At 33.7% G+C, this 26,852-nt stretch overlaps 1 protein-coding gene across 2 annotated transcripts; it reads left to right on the top strand.

The window, feature by feature from the left end:
* Nucleotides 1–1,150: 1,150 nt before the first annotated feature.
* On the top strand, nt 1,151–19,310 carry LOC133305015 (MADS-box protein AGL42-like). Of its 2 annotated transcripts, XM_061505119.1 has the most exons (9): nt 1,151–1,444; nt 1,564–1,645; nt 1,809–1,993; nt 5,616–5,694; nt 15,326–15,387; nt 15,770–15,869; nt 16,122–16,163; nt 16,255–16,296; nt 18,951–19,310. In XM_061505119.1, the coding sequence occupies exons 3-9, from the start codon at nt 1,812–1,814 to the stop codon at nt 19,077–19,079; spliced, it is 636 nt and encodes a 211-aa protein (XP_061361103.1). In that variant the 5' UTR covers nt 1,151–1,444; nt 1,564–1,645; nt 1,809–1,811; the 3' UTR covers nt 19,080–19,310. The 2 variants fall into 2 exon arrangements, with proteins under 2 accessions (XP_061361103.1, XP_061361102.1); XM_061505118.1 differs by having other exon boundaries at nt 1,151–1,645.
* The last annotated feature ends 7,542 nt before the right edge of the window (nt 19,311–26,852 follow it).

Genomic DNA, 26,852 nt, shown 5'->3' on the forward strand with positions numbered 1-26,852 from the left:
GTGTCTCGTAACATAAAAAAATTATCTCTTATTGTACCAAAAAAATAACTTCCCTCTCCGTATATCCCACTGATTTATTGACTGACTGCGGGAGGAAATAGTTTTCACTAAGGGGGTGTTTGGTTTGGGGTATATTTTCAGAATGATAGATATATGAGTAGTGGGAAACTAAGAATGATGCATTTGGTTCGCTTTCCTTCTTCATTTGCGTAGGAAACGAAGATGCATAGGAAACCAAGATACATAGCATTTTGTCCTCAAAAAGCCGGCCAAGAAACTCCTCTGCGTAGGTGGTTTTTACAAAAAGCAGGACAATTTCTCACTTCATATTTTATGCCAAAGACGAACGTACCCCTTCTCCCTCTTCTCACTTCCAAACACGAAAACTTGCGGTGAGGCAGAGGGAAGCATGGAAGTGAGAGCTCATGGCATTTGCTAATGCTGCAGTGATAGCTCCCTCTTCTCTGTATGGGGTTGTTCGAATCTGTTATTGTGACCCAAAAGCTCCCCTATTGGGCTCTCATGGCGATTTGGGTTCTGGGTTTTGTAGTTCTGCGTTTTGCGTTGGGTCCCATGCTGGGAAGAGTGACGTTGTGCTTGAAAGGAGGAGGTTGAAGTCTGTTGATACCCGCATTGTTGAAAATACCCAGATGAAATCCACTATTGAAATTCGAGTTTCTTGCTATCAGGTTGAAGGCTGTACGGGTAAAGTAGCATGCCCCGTAATAATATTGTAAAAACAGGGTTATTTTTGTAAACATACCTAATTTCCTCATCTATATTTTACTTACAACCAAACATAGATTTTAAAAAAGTTACCTAATTTTTCCGGTAAAAATTTTCCCAACCAAACAACATTTTTTTACATTTATCTACCTATCTCACTTTCCATCCATTTCCCTATATATCACATTTCCCTATTATTCATAAAATTTACCCTAAACCAAACACCCCCTAGCAGGAGATAACTATTCCCCTAGACTAAGACAAACTTCAAGGGTTTTTTTCTCCTCCTACTAATTTACTCAATTGGGCTTTCTCTGCTTGTTGTATACTTTCTTTTTCTCTTCATTTCACTGTTTTTACCCATTGGCGCATCCACCAACTTTTGGGACCATTACAAAATGAGATGAAAGAGGAAATAAAGTGTTTGTGGCCTAAGAATAAGAAGCTGGACTAATTCCAAATTTGCAATAATAGTGAATCTTTTTAGGGTTTTTGGAATATTTGCAATGCTCTAAATTATCCTCACTAGTATTCTTCTAGCTAGCTGTTCTTGTAATCACAAAACTTTATGGATTTCTTCTTATCATTTCGTTGACCTCTGCTGAAACTTCATCATCTCTCTCTTTGCACGCACAAAACTCTGAATCTTTCCAACCTTGTGTATTTTTTTTTTTTTTTGGTTCTCAATATTTTCCACAAGATTTGATAACCCTTTGAGGTGTGAATCCCATTTGGAGCTTGTGGATATAATTTTTTTTTTTTGAAAAAGATCGAATCTTTTTGTGTTTCTCTATTGTGGGTTCTCATTGTCTGTTTCAAAGTCTTGCATTTTTTCAGCTTCAGGGATATATATTAATCTGTAGTTTTCTCCTTTAAAAGAGCACAAGAGAAGCATTTCTGAGAAGCATTGACAATCTCTGTTAGTCATGAGTTACCTTAATTCCCTTTCTCTTTTTAAGATTTTGCCATCTCTTAATGTTAGTTCTTAGTTAATTTGTTTTGTTCCATCTATAGCTTGACCATAATATTGACTTTCTTACTTTTTATTTTTTTGTTTTTTATTTTTTCTTGATTATGTCTAGAACATGGTGAGGGGAAAGATTCAGATGAAAAGAATTGAGAAAGAAGGAAGCCGTCAAGTGACCTTTTCAAAGCGTAAAAATGGGCTTCTAAAGAAAGCTCACGAGTTATCTGTTCTTTGTGAAGCACAAGTTGCTGTAATAATCTTCTCTCAGAAAGGCAGACTCTATGAATTCTCAAGTTCAGAGTACGTTATCTTCGACCTTGACTCTACAACGTAACATGATTCTTCTTTGTAAAATGATTTGCTTTGGAAATAGTCAAGTAGATATGGTATGATTGGTCAGTGTTTTCATGTACTTGCACTTGAATTATGGGTACGGGTAATTTGGTATCCTTGTATCTATTCCTCACGTTTTTAATATGCCTCAAACTACTTATAAGGTTTGGTGATCTCATGGGAAAATTTTGTGTATCTTTCCTTTTATTGGAAGCTACTAAAGTACTCACATAGGGTACTCAACCCTCACGGGTAGTGACATAGGGTACTCAATTTTCCAAAGTAAATTGAAAGCCCATCGGATAATTATATCCATAGCTTGGTTCGCTTTTGTACCCTGATCTAGCTAGGTAATTTCAGTGCTATATAGTGATGTCGGGTTTAGTTTGGTAGTGTTTTACATTAATTATAAAATCTCACCCAACACCTTAAAATTTTAGGTTGAATTAGTTCTTTATATGATATCAGAGCTAAAGCGATCAAGTGGTCAAGAGTTCGATATTCACCGCCCCCACTTTGTGGTAGAATTAAGTAAGCACAAAATAAACTAAAAATGAGCATGTATAGCACAAGATAGACAAAAAAATATGCCTGTATAATATCCATGCTTGGAGATCAAAGGGCTTCTTGAATTGATTCTTTACAACTTCTACGGTTGAAATGTGCCTCTAGCTACTACATAGTTGAAATATGAAAAATGGGAGCCATTCAAGTCTACCCTTTTAGGTGACAGTTAACTTTCCTGTTCTTTCCACTTGTTTTAACGTGTAATAATAAAGCTCAAGAGTGTAATTAGAGAAGGATTGACGGTTGATTTTCGTATCTATTTAAGGATTCTTATATGGAGAATTAATATCTTTGTAAGATAAATATCAGTGTTTAATAGTGTTCTTCGTAAGGAAGAAGGAAAGAGACAAGCATCTGAAATGTATACCTTGGACTTCACGTGTTCACATTTGTATGTGCATGTAAGGTGTCTTATAAATAGGTGTTGGAATAACGTGTATGATGAGTCCCGGTAGTGAGGGTCATACCGAGACTAGGAATGCAGTGTTTGATATTGGAATAATCATTTTAGGTGATGGATTGCATTTAATGCGTGAATGGGCACCATTTTTGTTAAGTCACTGCCAAATACTTAAAATGCTATTGCTGTAAACTACTAGAATCACTTAAACTTTAAACATTAAAAGAAAAATCAGTCTCTCTTCTCCACCGACAGAATCTTAATCCCGTTGGAAATGTTTTGTATCATTGAATATATCACATTAGCTAAAGGGAAATATGTTTCTCAAGTTGTATGAGACAATTTATTGAATGCAACACAAAAAAAAACAAGTAAGACCTGCAAAGAAAAAGAGAGAGAAAGAAAATTAATAATAAGTTTTATTCACTTTTTTGTGTGTTCCATGAAATAATTTGTCTCTTACAACTTGAGAAATACATTTCAGTTAAAATGTAGTTAAAGTAAAACCAAGAACGACCCTGTTATAACTTGAGGAAAATTATAGATGAATATAATTTTATTTTTTATTTTTGGCACACTTAATACAAGACTAAAATCTCCTATTTATACTAGAGGTGGGGAGATCGTTAGACTTTTATCAATAATTGTTTGAATATATTACAAACATAATACCATATTTAGAAATTAAATATTAAGTGCTTAAATAAATGTATGAACTTTCATAAAACAAGAAGTATTTTATAATACTAATGTTTTAGTAATTACATTCATATTTTTTATTTTTTATTTTTTATTTTTGACAGACCTATACATACAATTAAAATAGTATACATTTAATGCATTTAAATTTACTTTAAGCAACTGCGGACGTTTTTCAAATCATGAGAAATGGGGAACAGTTTCAGGTGCACACATGTGTTTATGTGGTTTTCCAATAAGCATTACTCAATGTAGTTTTTAACTTTACAATAGTGAGGAGAACATACATCCCTTTTCCTCTAATCGGAAAGAGAGATTGTTCCTATCTCTGTCTTTTAACCTTATTATTAACAGTTACATTCCGTACATTCCTTACACATTTCCTAGATGACTTGTAGTGACGACAAGTTGCAAATATATCATGTGTTTCGATTTGCTTTAATCCTATTAGTAGGGTGTTTAGATTACACTCAGCATATCCAAATAAAATTGAATTTTGCTTACAAATGATGTGATTGGTGATTTGTTTTGGATTATGCTTAAATATGATTTTGAACCTTAAATTATAGTTTTAAGTAAAAATGAATAACAGTTATATTTTGTTAGGTCAAATCACACGTAGCTAAGTTTAGTTACTTGTGTAGTGTAGACCACTAATTTAGGTTTTCTCATTGGCAGCAACATTATTTTTTTTGGATAAATAAAAGGTATTTTTTACGGGAGGTAATTTTGTTCAAGCCGGCAATATCCACATCATGGTGGAGCTAGTTATCCGAAAGAGAATTTTTTGCAATTCTATAGGTTTTTGATATTTACTGGCTCAGTAAATCTTCACTTGGAGAAACTTTAATCTATGGAAGTCCCATACCCATTTCATTATTTTATAGAAATGTGGTCTCTACCATGCGCTAGATGAATGGGATATATAATAATTAGTTATAGCAAGTCCAAATCTTAAAAGTATGTTTCATTTTCTGCTCTTTTATTTTACATTTCGTTATATAATTGCATTTCTATAAATAGTATTTATCCAAATGCGGTGTTTAAATAACTACATATACATTAGATGGCCAATTGTATGATTCTTTTTCTTACTTTGTCAAAATATGAAACCATACCTGGACCTCTAGATCGTTCATCACACCCATCATTTATGTCTTCAGTCATATATACCTTAATCATTGTTATGATAGGAAGAGGTGTTTAATGTCACTCATCTAATTGTAAGGATAATTTTCAAATGCAACATTTTTGTAATGTCTACAGTTAAAATGAATTTTTGTGCTATAATTGAAATGACTGAGATAGTTGGGTTATGCGCTGTTTGTCAAGTAGGAAGATATATTAAGATAAAGGCAGTGTATACTTCCTTTTAATTCGAAAATAGGGAATATGTAATTTTCATCACTTTCCTTAAAATATGAAAGATTAAGTTTTTATCTTTTTTGTTGAATGCTAACCTATTTTTTTTATTTTTTATTTTGAGGAATTGTAAATATTAATATTGTAAAAAATCGGACCGGTAATTAACTCAAAATTGGGATACTGAGTCAGTTGTTCAACCCGTGGATTATTGATTGAACTGCTTGATTAGAATTTATGTGAAAGTATGTAATGAATATTACAGTAATAATAAAAAATCTCAAATGGACTAGTGGCATAGTGGTTGGAGTCTCTTACTTCCTTCACTATGGTGGGATTCAAGTTCAGTTGGCTGCGTTCAACTGGTCCGGTTTCTTATCGGTTAAACCCGGTTCACAGGCAGGTCCATGATTCGCCGGTGCTTAAAAATTATCTGAATTGATGTTTTACATTCTTTAAAATTCCTACACATTTTGACTGCCATGTTTTGTATAGGATTCTTATGTATATAGCTAGCTTATATATATTAATGTCGACAGTATTTTGTTTTAAATGCTTCAGCATGAAAAAGATTTTGGAACGATACCGTGAATATGTCAAAGATGTTCCCGCTAATAAGTTCGAAGAGGACTTTATCCAGGTATGACTTTCATCTTAAAACTTTAGAACACTTCATATATGAAAGTGAATAATTAGTTATTTGTTAAGTATATTGTTTTGTTTGTGCTAACCAATTTGATGAAGGCTATAAATTAATTGTTAGATATCCTCATTTCAACTTTAATTTAGTTCTCTTTAAAAATTTCAGGAAACTTTTCTAATCTTATTATTTTGTAGTATGAAAACTATCCCATTCACACTAGCTATTTGTATTGCATCCTGTTGAAAGTTAACCGATGAATGAGATCAAGATATAAGACGTCTGGTACTTGTAAAGAACCAACCAAACATCATTCATACAAATAGTAAGGAGCTCGTGTCCTTTAACCAGAGGTCTTGAGTTTGAGCTCTGGAAATTGAAAAATGATCTTGGAAGAGCCGCCCACTTTATAGGATACGACACTACTCGAACGGACTAGTTTGAAGGATTAACTGGTTGAGGAGACTAAAAAAAAGAACCAATTCAACCCAAAAATTTAAGCTGATAGGTGAGGTTACATTAATGATTTTTATATATCTCTAACTTACCCCCTCACACATGAGAGCCCACCAGGCTTAAAGGATGAACAATGCATATACTCACCTACCTGTATTAAGAAACTCCATAATTAATATTTAATTAATATTAATTAATGGGAGGCGGTGAAGATCAAACCCGTGATATACCGAATCTCTAATGTATTATCCACCATCAAATCCAGCGGGTTCTCATGTGAGGGGACGTGTTAGAGAATAATATAAACCATTAAAAAGGCTCTCATCTAATAACTTAAGCTTTTAGGTTGAATTGGTTCTTTAAAGTACTCATCCTATTAATGGTGATAACCATTTTGTTAGTTGTAACCTTGAGATTTGATGTACGTATTTATGGTAAATATAGGCCTAATAACGCATAAGATGTATTGGATCCATAGTATATCAGTAAATCCATAAGTAGGGGCATTTGCTTGATAGAATGTAGGGGCATTTGCTTGATAGATCAACTGAATACTTGTCCTTGTCAAGGAAAAGGACCTTAAGAACAATTTTTGTTAAACAAATATGTGTATTGACACATCATTCATTTTTATTGAGCAAATATTATGTTCACTAGTGTATTAATAACGTTAACATTTTATTGACTTACTGAACTTAAGTTATAGGTGCATTAAATTTAGAATTTAAGTTAATACAATAATCCTTTAAATATAAATTACCTCAATATTTTAGTTTAATTACGACTCATGAGGTTCATTGTAATAATCTTGTACCATGTATACTACTGTTTTTGTGTCATCAAGATTATAAAGTTGTTATGTCAAAAATCAGGTCAAGTTAGGATGTTCTTAACTAATTAGTTTTGTATAATTTTCAATCTTAGGGTTATTTTATTTTATTTTTCCATAATCATTTATTATGATTTGTATTGTGCTTTGGTGTGTGTTTTTAGGAGTTTTTCCTGATAGGCTCAATATTAATCTATAGGAAATCTCTAGCTAGCCTTTATGATAATGTATCTGTTTTGTCTGCATGACAGAGATGTCTAGCCTAGGGTTAGTAGATCAATATGAGATTTTATGCTCTCTCTAGGTATATATGAATTAGATACCTTGGGATAGCGAATCACTATACACAACTACGAGGTTTTGGATGGTGTGTTTGCTCAGTGACAACATAATAGTAAAAGAGAGAGATCTGTCCATACATTTAGTCTTTACCTCTTATTTATAGAGTTTACCTTAGGGTTTGAACAATCTAGACCCTTTCTTCATGGCCCTAGCCCCAGTTGATACACACTGTATTGAAAAGAAGAAGAAGGAACAGAGAAATCAAGGAAAAAGGGTAAAACAAGCTTCTGTATTATTCTCAAGATGAATCCAAATCAATACAACAATCAACTTTTATATGCAAGTAAGTAATATATGTACAACTATGTGACCACACGTGTATACCAACAACCTAATCCCTATTACACATGTCAGCCTTCAACTATTCTAGTTGTCCTCACTTGAAGTCTTTTAATCATGCTAGTTTCACTCTTCTTCTGATGGGTCTACTTGGGCCAACCTCATTTGGGCTTGTAACAACACCATTTAAGCTTGTAACAACTACCCCTTCCTCCTGAGGGACCTTGTCCTCAAGGTCTATGTGTGGATATGCTACAATAAAATCTTCACTTGACTCCCAGCTAGTATCTTTGAGAACTATATCAGACCATTGGACCAAGAATTGTTTCTGGTCCTTACCTCCAACAGGAATAGTACGGGTTGCCAAGATTGCAATGAGGAGCTGCACAGGTCTGTTGTCAGCAACGTGGGGAGGCAGAGGAGCAACTTGAACATCTATCTGACCACGAAATGGCTTCAGACATGAAACATGAAATGTGGGATGAATCTTTGAAAAGGCAGGCAATTCCAATTGATAAGCCACAGGGCTAATATCCTTTTTAATAGCGAAGGAGCCATAAAAATGTTTAGCTAGCAAGCTTTTGATTGGATCTATGTTTCACAGAAAGCTGACGGTATGGTTGTAATTTAACTAGCACCAAGTCTCCTTCATAAAAAGTGATATCTCGGCGATGCCTATCAGCTTGGTTCTTCATGCGATTTTGAGCTCGCAGCAAGTTACTCTTCAGGCTAGACAACACTTCATTTCGTTGACAAAGAAGTGTACCTAAAGCTTAAATGGAAACTAGGCCACGAGGGTGATGTGGTATCATAGGAGGAAGATGCCCATAAACTGCTTGAAATGGGGACATGCCAATTGCCGAATGCACTGAGGAATTATATTGCAATTCTGCCCAGCAAAGAAATGAGGACCAACAGTGATGTTGCTCAGAGAAAAATGCCCTCAAATATTGCTCTAAATAGCGGTCGGTCACTTCAGATTGACCATTAGTCTGGGGATGGTAACTGGAGCCTGTCTTGAGCTTGATACCACTCAAAGAGAAGAGTTTCTGCCAGAATTTACTCATAAAGACCGGATCTCGATCAGAAACAATTGAACGAGGGAAGCCATGTAACTTGATGATTTGCTCACAAAAAATGCGAGCCACAACAGCTGCTGTAACTAATTGTGGAAGACCAACAAAGTGAGCATACTTGGATAAGCGGTCCACAACCGCTAGCACTGTAGTAAGGCAATTCAAATGAGGCAAACTAGTGATGAAATCCAGTGTTAAGTCCTCAAAAATAGCTTCCGGAATTGGTAATAGGTTAAGTAAACCCAAAGGCGCCGAGGTAGATGTTTTTATCTGTTGGAAAATGATGCATTCTTGAACAAAAAGGGTCACATCTCTGTACATATGCTGCCAATGAAAAAAAGCAGATAAGCGGAGAAATGTTCTAAGGGAGCCAACATGTCCACCCAATGGACTACAATGAGCTTCCTCCATGAGTGCTGTCTTCAAAAGCGATTGAGAACCTAAATAAAATCGCCCTTTGTGATAAATGATACCATCCTTGCAGGTAAAAAAAATCAAGTAAGAGACCGTCTGAGAATTTCTAGTGCAAGGAAAGCAACTCTAGATCAGAACCATTTTATGCCTTTATGCTGTCAATAAGCTCAAACTTTGGCTCAGACAATAAAGCCATTAAAGAACTACATCATTATCATCAAATTGTCTCGACAAGGCATCAACCACAATATTAGAGGTACCAGGTTTATATTCAATTGAAAATGAATAGCCCAAAAGTTTATGGACATACCGATGCTGTTCAGGGCTTTTAACCATACAAGTGGTCTTTACCTCTTATTTATAGGGTTTACCTTAGGGTTTGAACAATTTGGACCCTTTCTTCATGGCCCCAGTTGTCTTCTTGCATAGTTGCCGAGTGTCTGCCCTTTATTGGACCTTTTAGGTATATGGGCCTTATATACGTCCATAACAGTTGTCCCCCAGTCCGGTAGCCTGATTGTCTAAGCTACTGGGGTGCATGCGTTTTGCAAATAATTTTTCCAGCCTGACTTTTTTCTTTGGCTTTATTCAGGAATAAAAACTCTTTTAGCTTAGTATTTTCTTTTACCCTGCTGGCTGAGGGGCTTTGCTTCCGCTTTTATATACTTTATCCCGAGTTCAGTATGATCATATTTGGACTCTGCTGAACCGGGATGCAGCCTGAACCGAGGCGTAAATGCAGCTTTTAGCTTTCATTTTAACTTTAGGATCTTGATCATTGCGAAATGTTGAAAGGCATGGGGATATTTTGTTCTTCCTCTACCATCCTTCATAGCTGAGATATTGATATTACCCTTGTTAACTCCTTTACCAGTATCAACTCTTCATATCCCTGCTCATCAGGCTTAATTTGCTCTGTGAGACGTTATTTCTTCCAAGCAATGATAATTGCTTTCTACATGACATTTTTTTTATAGGTTTGACGTGCGTTGTTGTCCTTTCCATGCCGTTTGCAATTAATATAAACTGTCAAGATGTCCTTCAACTGTCTTGTCTGTTGTATGATATTACCAAGCTACCCTTGCCTTTTCACTTCGTGCCATTTAGCCGTTTGATTTCTTCCTTCCTTTTTATCATCCCCACGTTTCATTCTGCCCCTTTGTTCACATCTTCCTTGCTGACGTTTCTGCTACTTCGCCTTTGCCTGTTGTCATTCTCGCTGCTGAGGATTCGCTCGATTCTTCACCCTTTCCTTCGTCTTCTCTTCCAGGTACTCCTCCCTAATCATAACTTATCAATCAATTTATGCATTCTGGTATGCTATTACAAATCCATGTGCATTTTTCAATTGTTGCTTTATTATTCCACTATTGAGTTGCCTATGAGTACTTCTTTTGCATTGCGCTTTCTGGGTATGCATTTGTTTTTCTTTCTTTACTTTTGCTGTTAGTTTATGGACATGTGGACATATTTAATTTGGGTTTCCCAAATCACCCATTCTTACTCCCCTTTTCTGAACCTATTTTTTAGTATGAGTGAGGGAAGTTCCAGTGGACAGGGAAAACCAACTTGCCCCTATGGTTTTGGCCGAAGTGATGAGATTGATGAAGAAGATGAGATATTTATCCAGATCCTTTCTCCAGGTCCGAGGTATTAGATTTTTGGGAGACCTCGGACTGAAGAAGAAAAGCAGGCAGCATTATTAAGGGGATATCGAGGAGGTGGAAGTAGGAGGACATCATCATTTTGTCTTCCTAACCGAGGACATGATCAAAGCGGCGGTCGTAGCTCAGGGGCTATAGCTGAAGTCGGAAAAATCAGTGCTTCTTTGAGTTTAGGCAAACCATCGTCCTCAAAACCAGGGGCTATAACCGAAGTTGACCTTTCTCATCTTCTTTGACCAGGGCTGCACTAACTGTTGTTTCCCTTACAGACAAATATATTATCAGGGTTTCCCCTGGCCTTGGTTTTGATAGAACCGATGGTGAAGCCAGATGCCTTTTTATTTCTTAGAAATTTGTTTCACATTCCGGGCTCCACCCATATTGCATTTCTTTTCTCAACAAGAATCTAGTAAGGGAAGCTAACCGCCCTATTAGTTGTTGGATTTCCTTCTTGTTTCTCGGTACTTGCATATCTAGCACGACTCTACACTTGTCCGGGTTTGCCTCAATTCCTCTATGGGTCAACATAAAATCCAAGAATTTTCCAGGAGGAACCCCAAAGGCACATTTTGCCGGGTTTAATCGAATGTTATGCCTTCTCAACTCCTCAAAGGTCTGCTCCAAATCACCTACATGTGCGACAAGCTCTAATGACTTTACGATCATGTCATCAATATATACTTCCACATTTCTTCCGAGTTGATCTTCAAAAACTCGGTTCTTCATTCTTTGGTAAGTGGCCCTCGAATTCTTTAATCCAAAGGGCATCACATTATAGCAGTAATTCTCCTTTTCCGAGATAAAGGTCGTCTTCTCTTGGTCATCAAGATACAAAGGGATTTGGTTGTATCCTGAATACGCATCCATGAAAGATAATAACCTGAATCACGAGGAGATGTCTACGAACTGATCAATATTTGGCATAGGATACAAATCCTTCAGACATACCTTATTTAAGTCGGTATAATCCGTACAAACCCTCCATTTGCCATTTGGCTTCTTTACCATTACCACATTGGACAACCAGATAGTGTATTGTATCTCTCTAATGAACCCAGCTTCCAAAAGTTCCTTGACGTGGTCCTCCAATACTTGCCCATGTTCTGAGCCAAGCTTCATTTTCTGTTGAGTCACTGGCTTGGCTCCTAGATATATTGACAGCTTGTGATAGCAGAACGCTGGATCTATCCTAGGAATCTCAGACAACTTCCATGCAAAACATCTTTATTATCTTTAAGGCGTTTAATTAACACTGCTTTTACCTCGGCTTCCAACCCATTTCCTATCTTGGCCGTCTGACTGAGCTCTCCTATCATAATTTCTTCAAGTTCCCCATCAGGTTTAGGTTTAGGCAACTAGGTTTCGTTGTTCCATCTTCCTTGGTTGATCGTCTTCTCTTTTCTGGGTTGGGGAGGAAGGTCCATCCTCAATGGCCCTAACTGACCTGAAGTAGCACTCTCGTGACTTCTTTTGATCTCCTCCGATAGTGATTACCATATTTTGCTTGCTCACCATCTTCAACTTCTGATATTTTATGGATACCAACATATCCCAATTATGGATAGTTGGCCTCCCTAGAATGATATTTATGGTGAAGGGAAATCAGCTACAATGAACCTCATCCTTTCTGATTTGTATGTCTTCTTCGACCCCAAAGTTAATCTGAGGTCAATATACCTCTTAGGAGAGGTGTTTTGGCCATTTAATGCAATTAGGGTTGCCTTGCAAGGCTTCAAATCTTCTTGTGTCCAAATTTATTTTCTTGAATGCATCCCACATGATTATATCAAAACAGTTATCATTGTCCATAAACATCTTCTTAAGCTCGCAATTAACCAGAGTTCCTGTAATTTCTAGGCCATCTACATGCCCAGGTATCATATCCTCCAACTCTTCTTTTGTGAAATACAAGAGTGGTGGTTACGGCTTGCTGGAGTCTTCCTTAAACTTGGGCCGCTCTCTGACTGAGAGTACTTCCTTCAAATATTTCCTCTGAGCACTTATTGTATCTCCACCACTGCCTAGTGCTCCGCTATTCATGTTACATTCGAACTCTAGTTCCATGAACTCGTCTTTGTCTTCATCTGGTTTCTTGTCTCTGTTTTCCTCCCTTGGCTTCTTTTCTCTTGCCAGGCTACAATTACAGCCCTTTTTCTTTCTTTTATTCTTTCATCCTTATGTTTTAATTAGATACTGGCGTAATTTGCCATCTCTAATATACTTTTCAATTGCATCCCTCAAGTCCCAACTTTCATCCGTGGTATGCCCTCGGCCGTCGTGGAATGCGTAATAGTCTAGGTTGTCCTTGTTATTAGAGGTCGAAGTTTCTCTATCTTTTTCATCTCGGATAGAGCTACCTCCCTCCAAATCTGGGATCGCGACAAGTTGAGTGGAGCAAAATTTTCATACCTTCCTCTTGGTGGCGGTCTTTCTTAGGGATTCTTACCCCGAAAATCACCTTGCCTCCTTTTTCCAGGCTTCTCTGTTCTTCCCGCGCTTCTCTTTGGATCAGAGTTCTCTATCTCCATTTGTTCCAGCTCAAGGTACTTTTTTGACCGACCTGTAAATTCCACCAATGTAGCTAATTGGGTCCTTGTAGATGGATGTTGCTAGTCTAGAGGACCTATGCAACCCGGCCACAACTAAGTGCACACGAACATTTTAAGACAATCCAGGGACTTGTAGTGCCGCTTCTTTAAAGCGATCCAGGTACCTCTGGAGAGATTCACCGGGTTGCTGCCTTATTTTTCTCAGAGCAAATTCTGACTTCAGCTTCTTTTTGCAGGTGGCGAAGTTTAACAAAAACCTCCCACCAAACTCCTCAAAAGACCTAATAGATCCTGCCGGCAATGAAGAGAACTACATCTGAGCTGCTCCCATCAGAGTTGTCACAAACAGCTGCGTAATCAATGGTTCTTCCATACCTTTGATATACATAGTTGTATTGAAAGTATCCAGATGGACCTGGGGGTGCTGATTTTCATCATACTTCGGTAGCTCCGATAAGTTGAGATTCTCAGGAAAAGGTGCATCAACAATTTCATCAACAAAGGGGCTATTATTGTATTGTCCCCTATGGTACTTCCTCTTGTACACTCCTGTCACATCATCCGGGTTCCTTGGCTTCCTGGGTTGATCATCATATAGCCCCGTATGCTCGGCTCTCCTACGTGCTTCGGCGTCATCCCCTTGGAAATTGTCTCTTCCTCCATCTTGCAATTGATTTCTTCTTTCCAGCCTGCAGAGTTGTTTATTCTGGGTTGTCCTATTCATTGTGTCCTCGGGTCTTCCATATTGGCTACGACCTGCATGATCAACCTGTCTTCGACTTCCTTCGCCGACATGTGTTGTCGGGTCGAGGTCGTTTCTTCCCTGGTCATTGTTTGGCTTAGTCACCCTTCATGGAGGACTTGATATCCTTAGATCATTCATAACCCGAGTCATAGCCTGCCTAGGCTCTGGGTTCCTAGCCTGTAGTAATCTTGCTTCCATATTTCGGATCCGCTGCGCAGCCTTTTCTCGTTGAAGCTGATTACGTCTCTCCATCTCCTCCATCCTTCTTAACACTAGCAAAAACAAGATCTGTAACACGCTGGTCTTCAATGATTTCAAATGGGATCTGCACAACATTTGGGATCTGTAACTTCTAAATTTGGGACACTTTTTCTGCAGAGAGCTGCTATCTGCAGCTGACACAAAAAAGTGGGCCTCACTGCTTTTCTTAAATAAATAAAAAAGTCAGGATACAGAACCGTATCCTAAGATCCTAGTCTGTATTCTGGCTTGCTGTATGTGCAGCGACTGAAAAAATAATTTTGCATATATATACTCAATTCTCAAACATTACGCCCATTTGAAAATGCAGTTAGGTGTTTGTATATCCATTATGCTCTCCTATTACCATAACCCATATAAAAAATCTTGATGGTGTTTCACCATTGGACCTTTCTTGTAAATTCTCTAAAAATCCAACAGTCAATATAATTGATACTAAATTAATAATGGCTTGATAATTGACATATCTTTCCACCATTTCAGGAGATGTATACTTTGTTAATTTCATTGATAATTGAGATTTATTGAATAGAAAAGCAACAACAACTAAACGTATTTGTAACCCTAACTGATTAATTTTTTGAAATAATTGGTTTCTTGATATGGATCAGGATCTTTTCTACCAAGTAGTCAAGGGTCCATCCAAATATGTTCATTAAATTATAATTTCTGCTTAAGTTTTTATCTCAATTCTCAAATGTTTATACTGTAGCCTTTTCCTTGCAAAGTTACTTTATGTTTTCAGTTCTTCATAAATGTAATCGTAACTAATAAAGAGAGTTTGTTGAGATTAGTAAGCTGCATTCATATCAAGCTCTCGAATGTTGATTATATTCTTGATCTCGTAGTTTCGTAGATATATATGTGGGGTTCACCGCATAGAGGAGAGAAAAAAAACACAAAGTGGATCCCACTTTGATTTTGTATTTGCACTGTAACATGAGAAAATCAATACTCTTTTTATTATTATAGTCAGTCATGTATGTTGCTAATTTTTTTTAATGTTTTATATGCAGAAACTCGTGTTTGAGTCATCAAGCATGGCAAAGGAGATAGAGCTTCTTGAACATTCTCAAAGGTGACTCATTAGTTTAAATAACTAGCTAGTTTTTCATACCAATAGCTCATCCGTTTTTCAATACTTTTTCACTGTCTGTGTGTGAGAATTCACTGGTAGTTGAGATAGTGATATCACATTAGGAAAAAAAATTTTTTTTTTTTTTTTTGGAAATATTCCAAAGGTGGTACTGGGGAGATTCGAACACATGCTTTCACCCCACCTGCTTAACTCCCATGTGCCAATTGAGCTACCACCATTTGGTGGAAATTTTTTTCTTGATTAATGCTTTTAAACAGTTTTTTGATCCAATCCAAATAAAGCTGATATATATTAGGTTAAGTTGTGGCCTCAAATGAGTTGCACTGCCAACAATTTTCAGTATGATATTTGAATGTCTTAGGATGCTACTGGGACATGGCTTGAATTCTTGTTCTCTTGATGAACTCCAAGGAATTGAGGACCAGCTGGAGAGAAGTTTGCAAAAGATCAGGCAGAGAAAGGTAAGTAACTTGAGATTAAAAAAAAAAAAAAACAGAAATGTGATTTAATGAAGTGATAAGATATTATACTTACCTTTTTTATTTTATACCTACTTTACTTAGTCTTCTCTGACATCGTTAGATCATAATCTCTACTAACTTTCATCATTTCTCTCTTGTATTGAGATTATAATCTAATGGTGTGAAAAAGGAGCAGGTAAAATAGGTATGAAAGAATGGAGGAACAAAATTGAGGATTTGATCTTGTTTCAGGGTCAGCTTTTTAGGGAGCACATTGAACAACTAAAAAACAAGGTACACTCAGCTCAAATGCAAATTAAATGGAAGCGCTTATTAGTGTTATTGAAATCCTTCACGCCTAACACAGTTTCCACACTAAATTCAGGAGCGAGACATACTCAGAGAGAATGCTAAATTAAGTGAAATGGTGAGCTTCTACTCTCTTTTTTAATTTTGGTACCATATTATTGGATTATATGTGATCTTAATTAATCTGCAAAAAGGGGGAAAAAAATACCAAAAAATATTATGTCTCCTCTTTCATGAGCCATGTTTGTTAGTTGTTGATCTCATCTTTGATGTGGGTGTCTAGTTTATCAAGCCTTTTCTTAGTAAATCTCCGCAACCATTGAGAGTGATTTACCTCTTATGGTTATATATTGTATCATTTAGATTCATGAGATTTTAAACTTAATACTTAGACAACATGGGGTTTCATACATAAATATTTTTTTAATTTAAATTTTATCTTATATTATTATAATATTATCAATTAAAATTATTAAATAAAATTATAATACAATTATATTAAAGATTAAATTTCTCAAAAACAATTTTTATTCTTAGTTTAAATAAATATTTTTATTTTTATTTTTATCATTACTTTATACCAAGAATATGAAAATATAACACGATAATAATTGATAAAAATAAATTTTAAAAAATTATTAATATCTATTAAAAAAATATTCACAAATTTTTTTATAGTTTATTTATTTTAAAAATCATTTATTTAAAAATTATCTTAAAAATTAAAAATATTATAACATTAAGTATTTTGTAAATAATTAAAAAATTTATTTAATTCAAATTAATTTTCATCTATAAAATTATATATTTAAGTGTTTTAAGAACATAATATGTCGTAAAAATTAAGTATCATCTTAAAAATTAGTAATAGTGCCAATATTTACTTCCCAACAAGGTAATAAGATTTGATTAGATAGTTCTTAATCAATAATGTTGTTAAATACATTTGAAGATAATTTCACATATAAATGAAGATTATTGTTACAAAACACAATAAATATACTTAAGTTAAATATTCTTTATTTTATTTTTTTATTCCTTAGTTTTTTTTTGGTGAAAGTAAAATGATAACTTATTCATTGTCGTTGATTAAAATGTTAGAAACTTTATTTAATTCAAATTAATTATCATCTAAAAAATTATATATTAAGTGTTTTGAAAACATAATATGTCGTAAAAATTAAGTATCATCTTAAAAATTAGTAATAATGCTATTATTCACTTCCCAACAAGGTCATTAGATTTGATTAGATAGTTACTAATCAATAATATTGTCAAATACATTCGAAGATAATGCCACATATAAATGTAGATTATTGTTACAAAATACAATAAAAATACTTAAGCCAAATAATCTTTAGTGTTTTTTTTTTTGGTGAAATTAAAGTGATGTGTAATTCACTGTCGTTGATTGAAAATATTAAAAAAATTATCTAATTGAAATTAATTATCATCTATAAAATTATATATTTAAGTGTTTTGAAAACATAATATTTCGTAAAAGTTAAGTGTCATCTTAAAAATTAGTAATAGTGCCATTATTTACTTCCCAACAATGTAATTAGGTTTGATTTGGTATTTATTAATCAATAATATTGTTAAATAAATATAATGATAATTTCACATATAAATGTAGAATATTGTTACACAATATAATAAAGGGCTTTATTTTTATTATGTTACATAACATAAAATCATCTTCCTACACACACAAATTTTATATGGGACCCACTTTAAATTTTTTCTCTTTTTCCTATGCTCTCTCCTCTCTCTTCCTTTTGTGAGAGTAGGAAATTTGTTTTTATGTTATGTTACGTAACAAAAACATTTCCCTATAATAAAACATAAAACTACCTAAGCTAAATAATCTTTTTTTTTTTTTGGGGGGTGGGGGTTGGTCCTTTTTCTTTTCTGGGTCTAGTTGGGTTGTTGGGTCATTACCACTTGCTTGTTTTTGTTTTTATCATTAACTTAGGTGCAATGTAAAGTAAGCCGTAACCCAAGCCCACATCCTCGCAGTCCACATCATCTTCTAATTAGTATTTACTACATGACAAGAAACCCAAACCAAATTTTTTTCTTTCACAAAAAACACAGTTTTTACGACAGAAAAATTTCTTATGAATTTTGAATGTATGTTCTTTATATATTATCTTGATCATTAGCTATTAGATCTTCTTAAATTACTCTTAATGCATCAATTATATAATCATAAAGATTAGTTCCGTTGTGTCCAATTTTTTTTTTTTATTACTTTCGTTATATTAAGAGAAAAGAGAATTGATCCACTCATGTCTTATTTTAACATGATCATAAATAAATAAAAAAATCATTCATCCGTTAAACTCGACTAGCGAGTTTTGGATGGAGGCAATTCTTGTACGTAGTCTTATCCTTACATAATTGCAAAGAAACTGTTTCTTGTATTTCTCAATCCTTTATTGGTAGATAAATGATCAATAATTTTGATAATAAAATTCGTAAAATAAAAAAAAAAAAGCATATGATCATTTTAATTGGTTATGTTGATCTATAAATACATAAAAGAAATGTTTTATATGTTAAAACAAGACACCGGAGGAGGATTTACACTAGTCACCACCACCTTTGACCTAATCAAAGTTTACCTTTTCTTTTTATGAAGAATTGAAGCAATTTGTGGGGCAATTATTACAATAATACAATTACATAACAAACAACCTTGTCACTTTTTAAAAGGAACTTATAGCCATCACCTTTTCTAAGCTTTTCTTGTTGATGAAATGATGGCAGTGTGGTGAAAAATCATGGCCGCAGCAATGGGTTAAACCCACAGAAGCAGCACCCCACAGTCCAAGTAGCCACAGTTTACATGTAGTGGATACTGAATTGTTTATTGGCTTGCCAGAACAGCGATGCTGATATATATATATATATATATATATATATATAGAGCTCGTTGTTTATTATTATTATTATTATTTTGGAAGAAGATCAGCCCCAATGTTGTCTTAGAAATAATGTTTTGATTTCATTGTATAAAATCAGTCTAGTCTCCATTCTTCTCAACCTCAAACCACTCTTCCTATAATTCTTCCATGTAACTTAAGACTGATTTTACTCCCATTCTAAATAAAAGGTTGTACGTATATATGTATCCCTATAATATCATTGCCATGTTCATTTTCCCCATTGCTCTCTCTCTCTCTCTCTCTCAAATTTAAAACTTGAAGAAGGTACATAGAATCGTTGTTTTTTATTTGTATCTATTAGCATTCAAATTTCTGTGTCATTTCATAATGGGGTCGCTGAAAATATGCCTCAGGGGGGACAACAATTTTGCAGAGCTTGGTTCTGGTTCAATGAGAGAATAATTTTTTGGCCAAACTTTGGTATAGGAAATCAAACCACGTGGAGCACGAATCGTTTGTTTCCATGACATAGCTAGTTATTTCAATCATAGATATAAAGTATAAACCAGCTATTTCTATATTCAAGAGAACTATTTCTTAAAAAAGTTCATTCTTTATCCTCCGCTGCTTTTCCTTTTCTTTTCCATCATTTTTCCAAGATGACAAACAATACCATTTCTAGGTACGAATTATAAGTTTTATTGAGGCATATGTAACGCCTCTCTATTAACCAGTTACATACTAATTTACCATATATTCCCCATAATAATCACAAAACAAAAATATGTTCAGGTAATCCCATACCCCAGAACCAGAAATTGGTTTGTTTGATTGTATTCTATATTTTTTTTAAAAAAAACTGTTTTATAGAATAGTTAATGAAATATGTGATTTTTTATACTTTTTTATTTTAAAAATTAAAAGTTAAAACATAAAATAAAATAACTCAGACATGTTTAATTTCTAAATTTGATTCTAAAAATAAATAAAAAATAGTTACAATTTTTAAAACTTTTTTTATAAAACAGGTCTTCAACACACAACATCAATATCAACAATATCTTTATCTAAATTTGGTGGGGTCAGTAATAGATGAACCCAAAAAAAAGGTACCAAAAGATTGAAAAAAAAGGATAAAAATAAACATTATATATATATATATATATATATTAGGAAAAAAATACAAATAAAAATATATAGAAAAATGGAGAAGAATAAGAAGAAAATAAAATAAAATGAAGAGGAATATAGGGACAAAAGAGGAAGAAAGATGAACGGGAAAAAAGAAATACAAGAAAAAAGGAAAAAGAAAGAGAGGGAGGAGAGGGAGGAAGGGAGATAAAGAAAAGAATGACTAAAAAAAGACGATCTTAACTTATAAAATAGGTCTTATCAAACAATTTTTTTTTCTTCTGAAAATCAAAAAATTATTTTTCAAAATAGATTTCAAAGAGACCCTATCATTCTTAATTTGTTTTTTTTTAATAAATAAACCATGCTACGTCATGAATTATTGGGCTATAAAAGAACAAATAAGAAGCTAATTGGGTCAAATAAATGGATAGCGACCCATCTAACTGGACTACGGTATAAAAGAAATCAATGACCTGTTAAAATTTGTCTTAAAGTAACTTAGGGGTAGTGGACAACTGATTAGCAACAATGTGCATTCCCCTAAAATTTTAAGAATTTCAAGCCCATCACAATCTGTCCCTGGAATTCGTACTAACTATGTAAATTAATAAAAAAATTTGTTAATGTTCAATTAAAGAATTTCTCGTCAGACATAATGAGATACAATGAAAATGGGTTAATTTGGTGCCTTTCTTTTTCTCTTTATTATATGACCCCACTCCTCTATGTCTCTTACAAAGATAATTGTTCATAGGTAATTTGCATGAATAGGGAATGGGAGCCTCTGCAATTTTGTTTCATTTTCTTTCCCATACTCAATAATGATTTGCTTTTAAGGCTCTAAAATTCAAATCATAACCTTTTATATACCCAGACAATACTATCAGACACATACATGCATTATCAAAATCTTTGTGCTATGTAAATGTAATGTGTCCTGTGTTGCTTCCCATGGTTTACCCCATTAGGACCCTACCCAACTTTTAATTAAAGTGTTATAGCCTATAACAGACGCTCCTCTTCCTATATTTTCCCCTACTTTTGTCATGTTATCTGTACACATCTGGAAAGCTAGTTAACACTTTCAGCTAGAGGTGTCAATTGTCAATTTTATCTTCTGATCATGGCCTAATAGCTAGATACCCTTTGTCTATTTTGGCCTCACACGTTCAAGTTTTTCATCCCCCATTTCAAAATACAAATCTTCAAATGCCTGAAGACAAATAAAAACAAAAAAAAAAAATATAAAAAAATGAGAATAGGGAAAAGAAAAATACAAGGAATGTACATGCTACCTGATCTGAAATCATATGGTAACCACTTATAAATAGTAATTCTAATTTAGTATTAGTAAGTTTTTTTTTGGATTTTTCAAGCCCCCCGCGAAGTAGGACCACTTCAAAATTTGAAGCAGTGTTCTCTCTCCCCTCCTTGCCCTTTAGATATAACATAGAATATGGAGCAGTGTGTAAGTGGGTCAGGAATAATGTAAGGGGAATCTGCAAAGTTTTGCGCAAAAACTGAATCTTGTTTTGAAGATGACCTCTTGTGCTCATTCAAAAGAAAAAGAAAAAGAAAAATTATCAATTATTAATGTTCATACTTCATAATGTAATATACAATGCAAATGTATAGAACGGATAAGATGTTATTGGATTCAAAATATTAAACACCATTTTTTTTACGAGGAGGATTATACTTACTACCAAATAAGTTTATTACCTCTTTTTATCTTATTTATAACTGTTGGATAGTGGTCAGCAAAACAGAGAAAAGTGAAAGAGAGAATGGGGAAGTGGTTGAAAAGAGAGATAGAAAATTTGTATCAAATAATATCAAGTAATTTGATTTCATCCGAAAGTTATAAGAGAAATAGTAAGAGATGGTAAACTTACTTGGGTAAGTATAATCTCTCTTTTTTTTATTACATTAATTAAAATTAGTCCACTGCATATTATTTTTGTTTTTGAATCAGTCTCAGTGGCCTCTCCAATGATTTGAAAATTGTAGAAGTTAAGGTGATATGTTAAGACAGAGAACACTAAATTTTCAACATTTTAAAACTTTGCCGCATTACTTATTTATTATTCCCATATCTTGAGAGCATGCTTTGAGATACTATTGGCCTCCAATGAGATTATGTTAATGCTTCACAATGTGAACAAAGTTAAAATAAAAGCTAATTGCATGGATTTGAGTGTTGTACATTTTTATGAAAGTTCGTAAGACTTCTAAACACTAATTGTATAGCAAATCTATGCAATTTAATTTGGAGGCAAGAGATAGAGAACTTACCCAATGAGTGCAGCTCAGTTGGTAATTTGGCGCTGAGTTTGTGGGGTTGGATATGTGTTCAATTTCCGCTGAATGCATTCTTGGGGAGGGGGCTGAACCTTTAGCCATCACTGTTCCCCCGCACTCCGGATTAGTCTCATAGCCGGCTCAAAGACTCGAAGCTCGTGGGGATACCGGAGAGAGCCAACTCGTCTCAAAGAGATAATTAGAGTTGAGTAACTCCAAAAAAAAAAAAAAGAGATAGAGAAGTTGAATAATGAGGTTCTTAATTTGTAGCTTTATGCTTTTTTTGTAATCGGATTTTTTGGACCACTTCACTCTCGAAAATAACACCTCATTTAATTACTCATCTATGTGAGATGTATGGAAAACTAAGAGTCATATCAAAGATAGAGAAACATTTAATTCCCCACAAAAGCATGGTCTTTTTGTGGTCCCTTTTACATTATTATTACCAGGGGTAAGACCAACCAAAATCTAGGTGATGTAAGATTTTTACTTATCCTGTTCCAGTCCCAACTTCAACACCCAAGTTTTATTAACAGATCAATTTATGTTTGAGTGAATTAGGTGAAAGTAACTGAGATGATTTAAATAATTGTTGCACTGAATTCATTCAAGAATTGGAAGACAACTAAAAATGGCATTAAGTTTTGTTAGGTATTGTAAGGTATGATTGATGAATGGTCTATAGTTTAGAGAAAAGGTTTAAAATCAGTGGTAAAGTGAATCAGGTGGTCATTTCTGACATGACTGTGATGGCCCAAATCAATAATAAGTCAAATTCTGAGCTCTATTGAATTATGACAACCTATTGGTTAGGTGTTTCAAAAATCTCATCTTGTTTAGGTTTGTTGATTTGTTAACGTGAACCTAGGATGAACGTATCTTGCATTTGTTATTTTTTTATTCAATTTTATGACATTCAATTTTAACATGTATTTCTAATGCTTTATTTGACAAAAAAAAAATGGACTGCCAAATTGAAAAGTTCACTGTAAAGAGTAAAATATGTAGTGAATTATTATTGATAAACAATTAAAATCTTTAAATACATGAAGTATAAAAAACCAGATTATAATTAAAATTCTCTGAAAAATATTTTCTAAGCTGAATCCGGAGAGGGATACATAAAGGTAGAAAGAAGTAAAAATAACTTATCTCTTACATAAAAAGTATATAAATAGAGGACTAAAAATTAGATTTTTTTTTAAAAAAGGTTTATCACAAGTTTTATTAAGAGCTCGTTTGACTTGTAAAAAAAAGTTCTTTTTATGACTTTCTTATTTTAAAAGCACTTTCTATAAAAGTTATAGTTACTTAGATTTTTAAAAAATATTTGATTTTTGAAAAAAAAATATTTGGTTTTTGACTTCTGCTTTTTTAGAAGTTAAAATTTTTAGCTTCTGAAAAAAGTAAGTTTTTGACTTTTTTTACAACTTCTGCTTTTTTAAAAAGCAGACATCCAAATAGACTTTTTTCGAAAACTATTTTTTTCTCTTAAAAAAAAAATAACTTTTGAAGAAAAAAAAAATCCATCCAAATGAGCTCTAAAAGGATACTAAAAAAGGATTACCAAAAAAATAAATAAAAGGGTACTGAAAAATATTGCGGAACCCTTCTTTAGAATTCAGGAGCCAAAAAAGTAACGCTACACAGCTAAAATTTCCTTAGAATTTTGTCAAAATTAAAGTCAACCCCTATGCTAGTCCTCTCTTATCAGTCAGTGACCATTCCTAAGGGGCTGTTAGTTCCACACGAAAATGTCTATTCAACTTAACTGATTCGCATAGTCACATATTTATTTTAGTCTTGAAATAAGACAAAGAAAAATAAATAAAAAAATAAAATCAACCTTAACTTAGTGTTGGGTCCTACATCTTGTCTAATTTTTATGATAACAAACAAGTTAACCAAAATTATCTAATGATTTGTTTAGTTTTTGAAAAGTTGTTGTATGACTTAATTTATGATGAATTGATAAAGAGAATGTAACACAATTGTCATGAAATTGTGAAGATTGGAGATGCAAGATAAAATCTTAGATTTCATATAATGGCTAGATGAGGTGAATTCTCATCATGCCTTGAGTTAGTATCTTTAAAGTTTTGAAAATTAAGGGAAGAAAATTTAAAATTTTTATTTTTAATCCAAATAGATTTTTAAGATTTGGTTTTTGATTTCAAAAAGAAAATGTTAATTTGAGATTAATTTTCTTTTTAAAAGATTTGATTTGATTTTATCTATTTTTGGAAAGTTAATTTGAAGATTTTGGTTTTATTTTCATAAATATATTTTGGAAAGTTTTCTTAAAAATCATGAAAATCTTTATATTTTTCCTTAGGATTTGATTTTGATAAAAAGTCTACAAATACAATACTTGGAGCTTTTCTCCAAAGTGGTAGTGAGCTTTCAAGAGAAAAATGTTTTGAGTTTTATTTTTGACCATTCAAAAGAAAAAGCGCATTGAGCATATTATGAGTATTTCTTCTTAAGACGCATTCAAATGAATTCGGAAATCGAGGCATGAGCAGATTCAATGAGTTCACCACTTAAGTTTTATTTGTACCTATTTGCTTATTATTTAGAAGCGTGTAAGGTAACTAATTTTAATTGAATTTTTCTTCTTAACCTTGGAAAAAGTTATGGCTTAGAAATAAGTCAATCTTTGTTCATTGCGAATAGAGACGAGAGTCGTTTGGCTTCAGAGAGTCTTTGATTAGACTCCATTCTTCTTGACCTCGCAAAAGGTCGTGGCTAGAAATAAGTCAGTCTTTATTTGATGTGAATAAAGACGGGAGCCATTTGGCTTCGGAGAGTCTTTGATTAGACTCCGTGAGAATCCTAGGGGTAAGATTCTGAAAATCTTAGGTAAGATTTTGGGTTAATTCTTGTATAAGGGTAGAATAGGGTCAATTCTTGTACTTTAAATTGATCGATAGTGAATTTGTCTCTCAATTGGATAGAGGTATCCAAATTGGGGTCGTAGGTTTTTTTTCACCAGTTGGAGATTTTACCATGTTAAATAATTGTGTCACTTCTTCCATTTACTCTTTATTTTATTGCAGTTGCATGTGCTTTTAAATTGCAAAAATTTCAATAAACTCAATTCACCCCCCCCCCCTTTTGAGTTCATCCAAGACCAATAATTGGTATCAGAGTTACGTTCTCTTATATGTGCATGTAACTCCTAAAGAGCAGATCCCAAGATGAACCTGCTGGAAAGCATCAAGGAAGGATTCTCCACACAAAGACCTCCTCTATTCAAAGGAAAAGTTCTAAAATTACTTGAAGAATAGGATGAAGATTTTCATCAATGCTGACACGTACCCAGTTTGGAACGTGATTGAAAACAGACTTCCAGATAATAAAGATAGAAGAAGATAGAAACATCAAACCCAAGCCCGCTGCTAAATACACTGATGAAGATTGGAGAAAGCTAGAATTCAATGCACAAGCTAAGAAAATTCTTCATTATGGCCTTGGAACACAAGAGTACAACCGAGTAATGGGATGCAAAACTGCCAAGCAAAGGTGGAATTTCCTAGAGGTAACTAATGAAGGAATCAATGAGGTAAAGCAATTTAAAATTGATTTATTAATGCATCAATATGAATATTTACCATGAAACTAGAAGAGTCAATTGGAGATATGATTACATGCTTTACTAATATTGTAAATGAGTTAAATGTTTTAGGCAGCGAAATTATAGGGGAAGAACAAGTCAGGAAATTTCTAAGAAGTCTACCAAGAGAAGATTGGATGCCAAAAGTCACTGCCCTGTAAGAGACCAAGAATTTCAAAACCTTCAACCTAGAGCAACTGGCAGGAACCCTGATGACCTATGAGATACAGTTGAAGTCTCAAAAGAAGTATGATGTGAGAATGAAGGATAAAGGTATAGCTCTAAAATCTCAATCCAAGAAGGCTAATGATAATTCAGATGATGAGGAGAAAATTATTATACTTATGCGAAAATTCAGAAAATACTTCAAGAACCCAAAATACAATGGGAGCTCAAGCAACAAGCAGGTAAAATTCAAAAACTCATCTTTTAAAACTAATTATGGCTGCTACAAGTATGGTAGAACAGATCACATTAACAGTCTTTTTTACCCCGGAACAAGTTTCTTTCGAATTGGGTTCAACATTTAAAACAAAGTGTAAAATAACAAGAGATGAAAGAAACATTGGAATAAATATGTGTGTGTAATAGCACAACAAATGATATATTATATATAAAACTAGTAAGTATATACAACCTGAAATACATGATGTGTGACTAAGTCTATACTACTTCTATTATATATATACAATACTTCCCTCAAGCTGGAGCATACAAATCATAAGCACC

Source organism: Gastrolobium bilobum, unplaced genomic scaffold (assembly GCF_033153095.1).
Source record: "Gastrolobium bilobum isolate Gb01-03AN ecotype WA unplaced genomic scaffold, APGP_CSIRO_Gbil_v1 utg20602, whole genome shotgun sequence".
NCBI lineage: Eukaryota > Viridiplantae > Streptophyta > Magnoliopsida > Fabales > Fabaceae > Gastrolobium > Gastrolobium bilobum.

Bases quoted from the DNA above. Each gene is read 5' to 3' on its own strand.
- LOC133305015 (XM_061505118.1), top strand. From the start codon at position 1,812: ATGGTGAGGGGAAAGATTCAGATGAAAAGAATTGAGAAAGAAGGAAGC. The intron at 15,870-16,121 runs GTAAGTAACTTG...ATCTTGTTTCAG, and splicing joins AAAAGATCAGGCAGAGAAAG to GGTCAGCTTTTTAGGGAGCA. The intron at 16,164-16,254 runs GTACACTCAGCT...CACTAAATTCAG, and splicing joins TTGAACAACTAAAAAACAAG to GAGCGAGACATACTCAGAGA.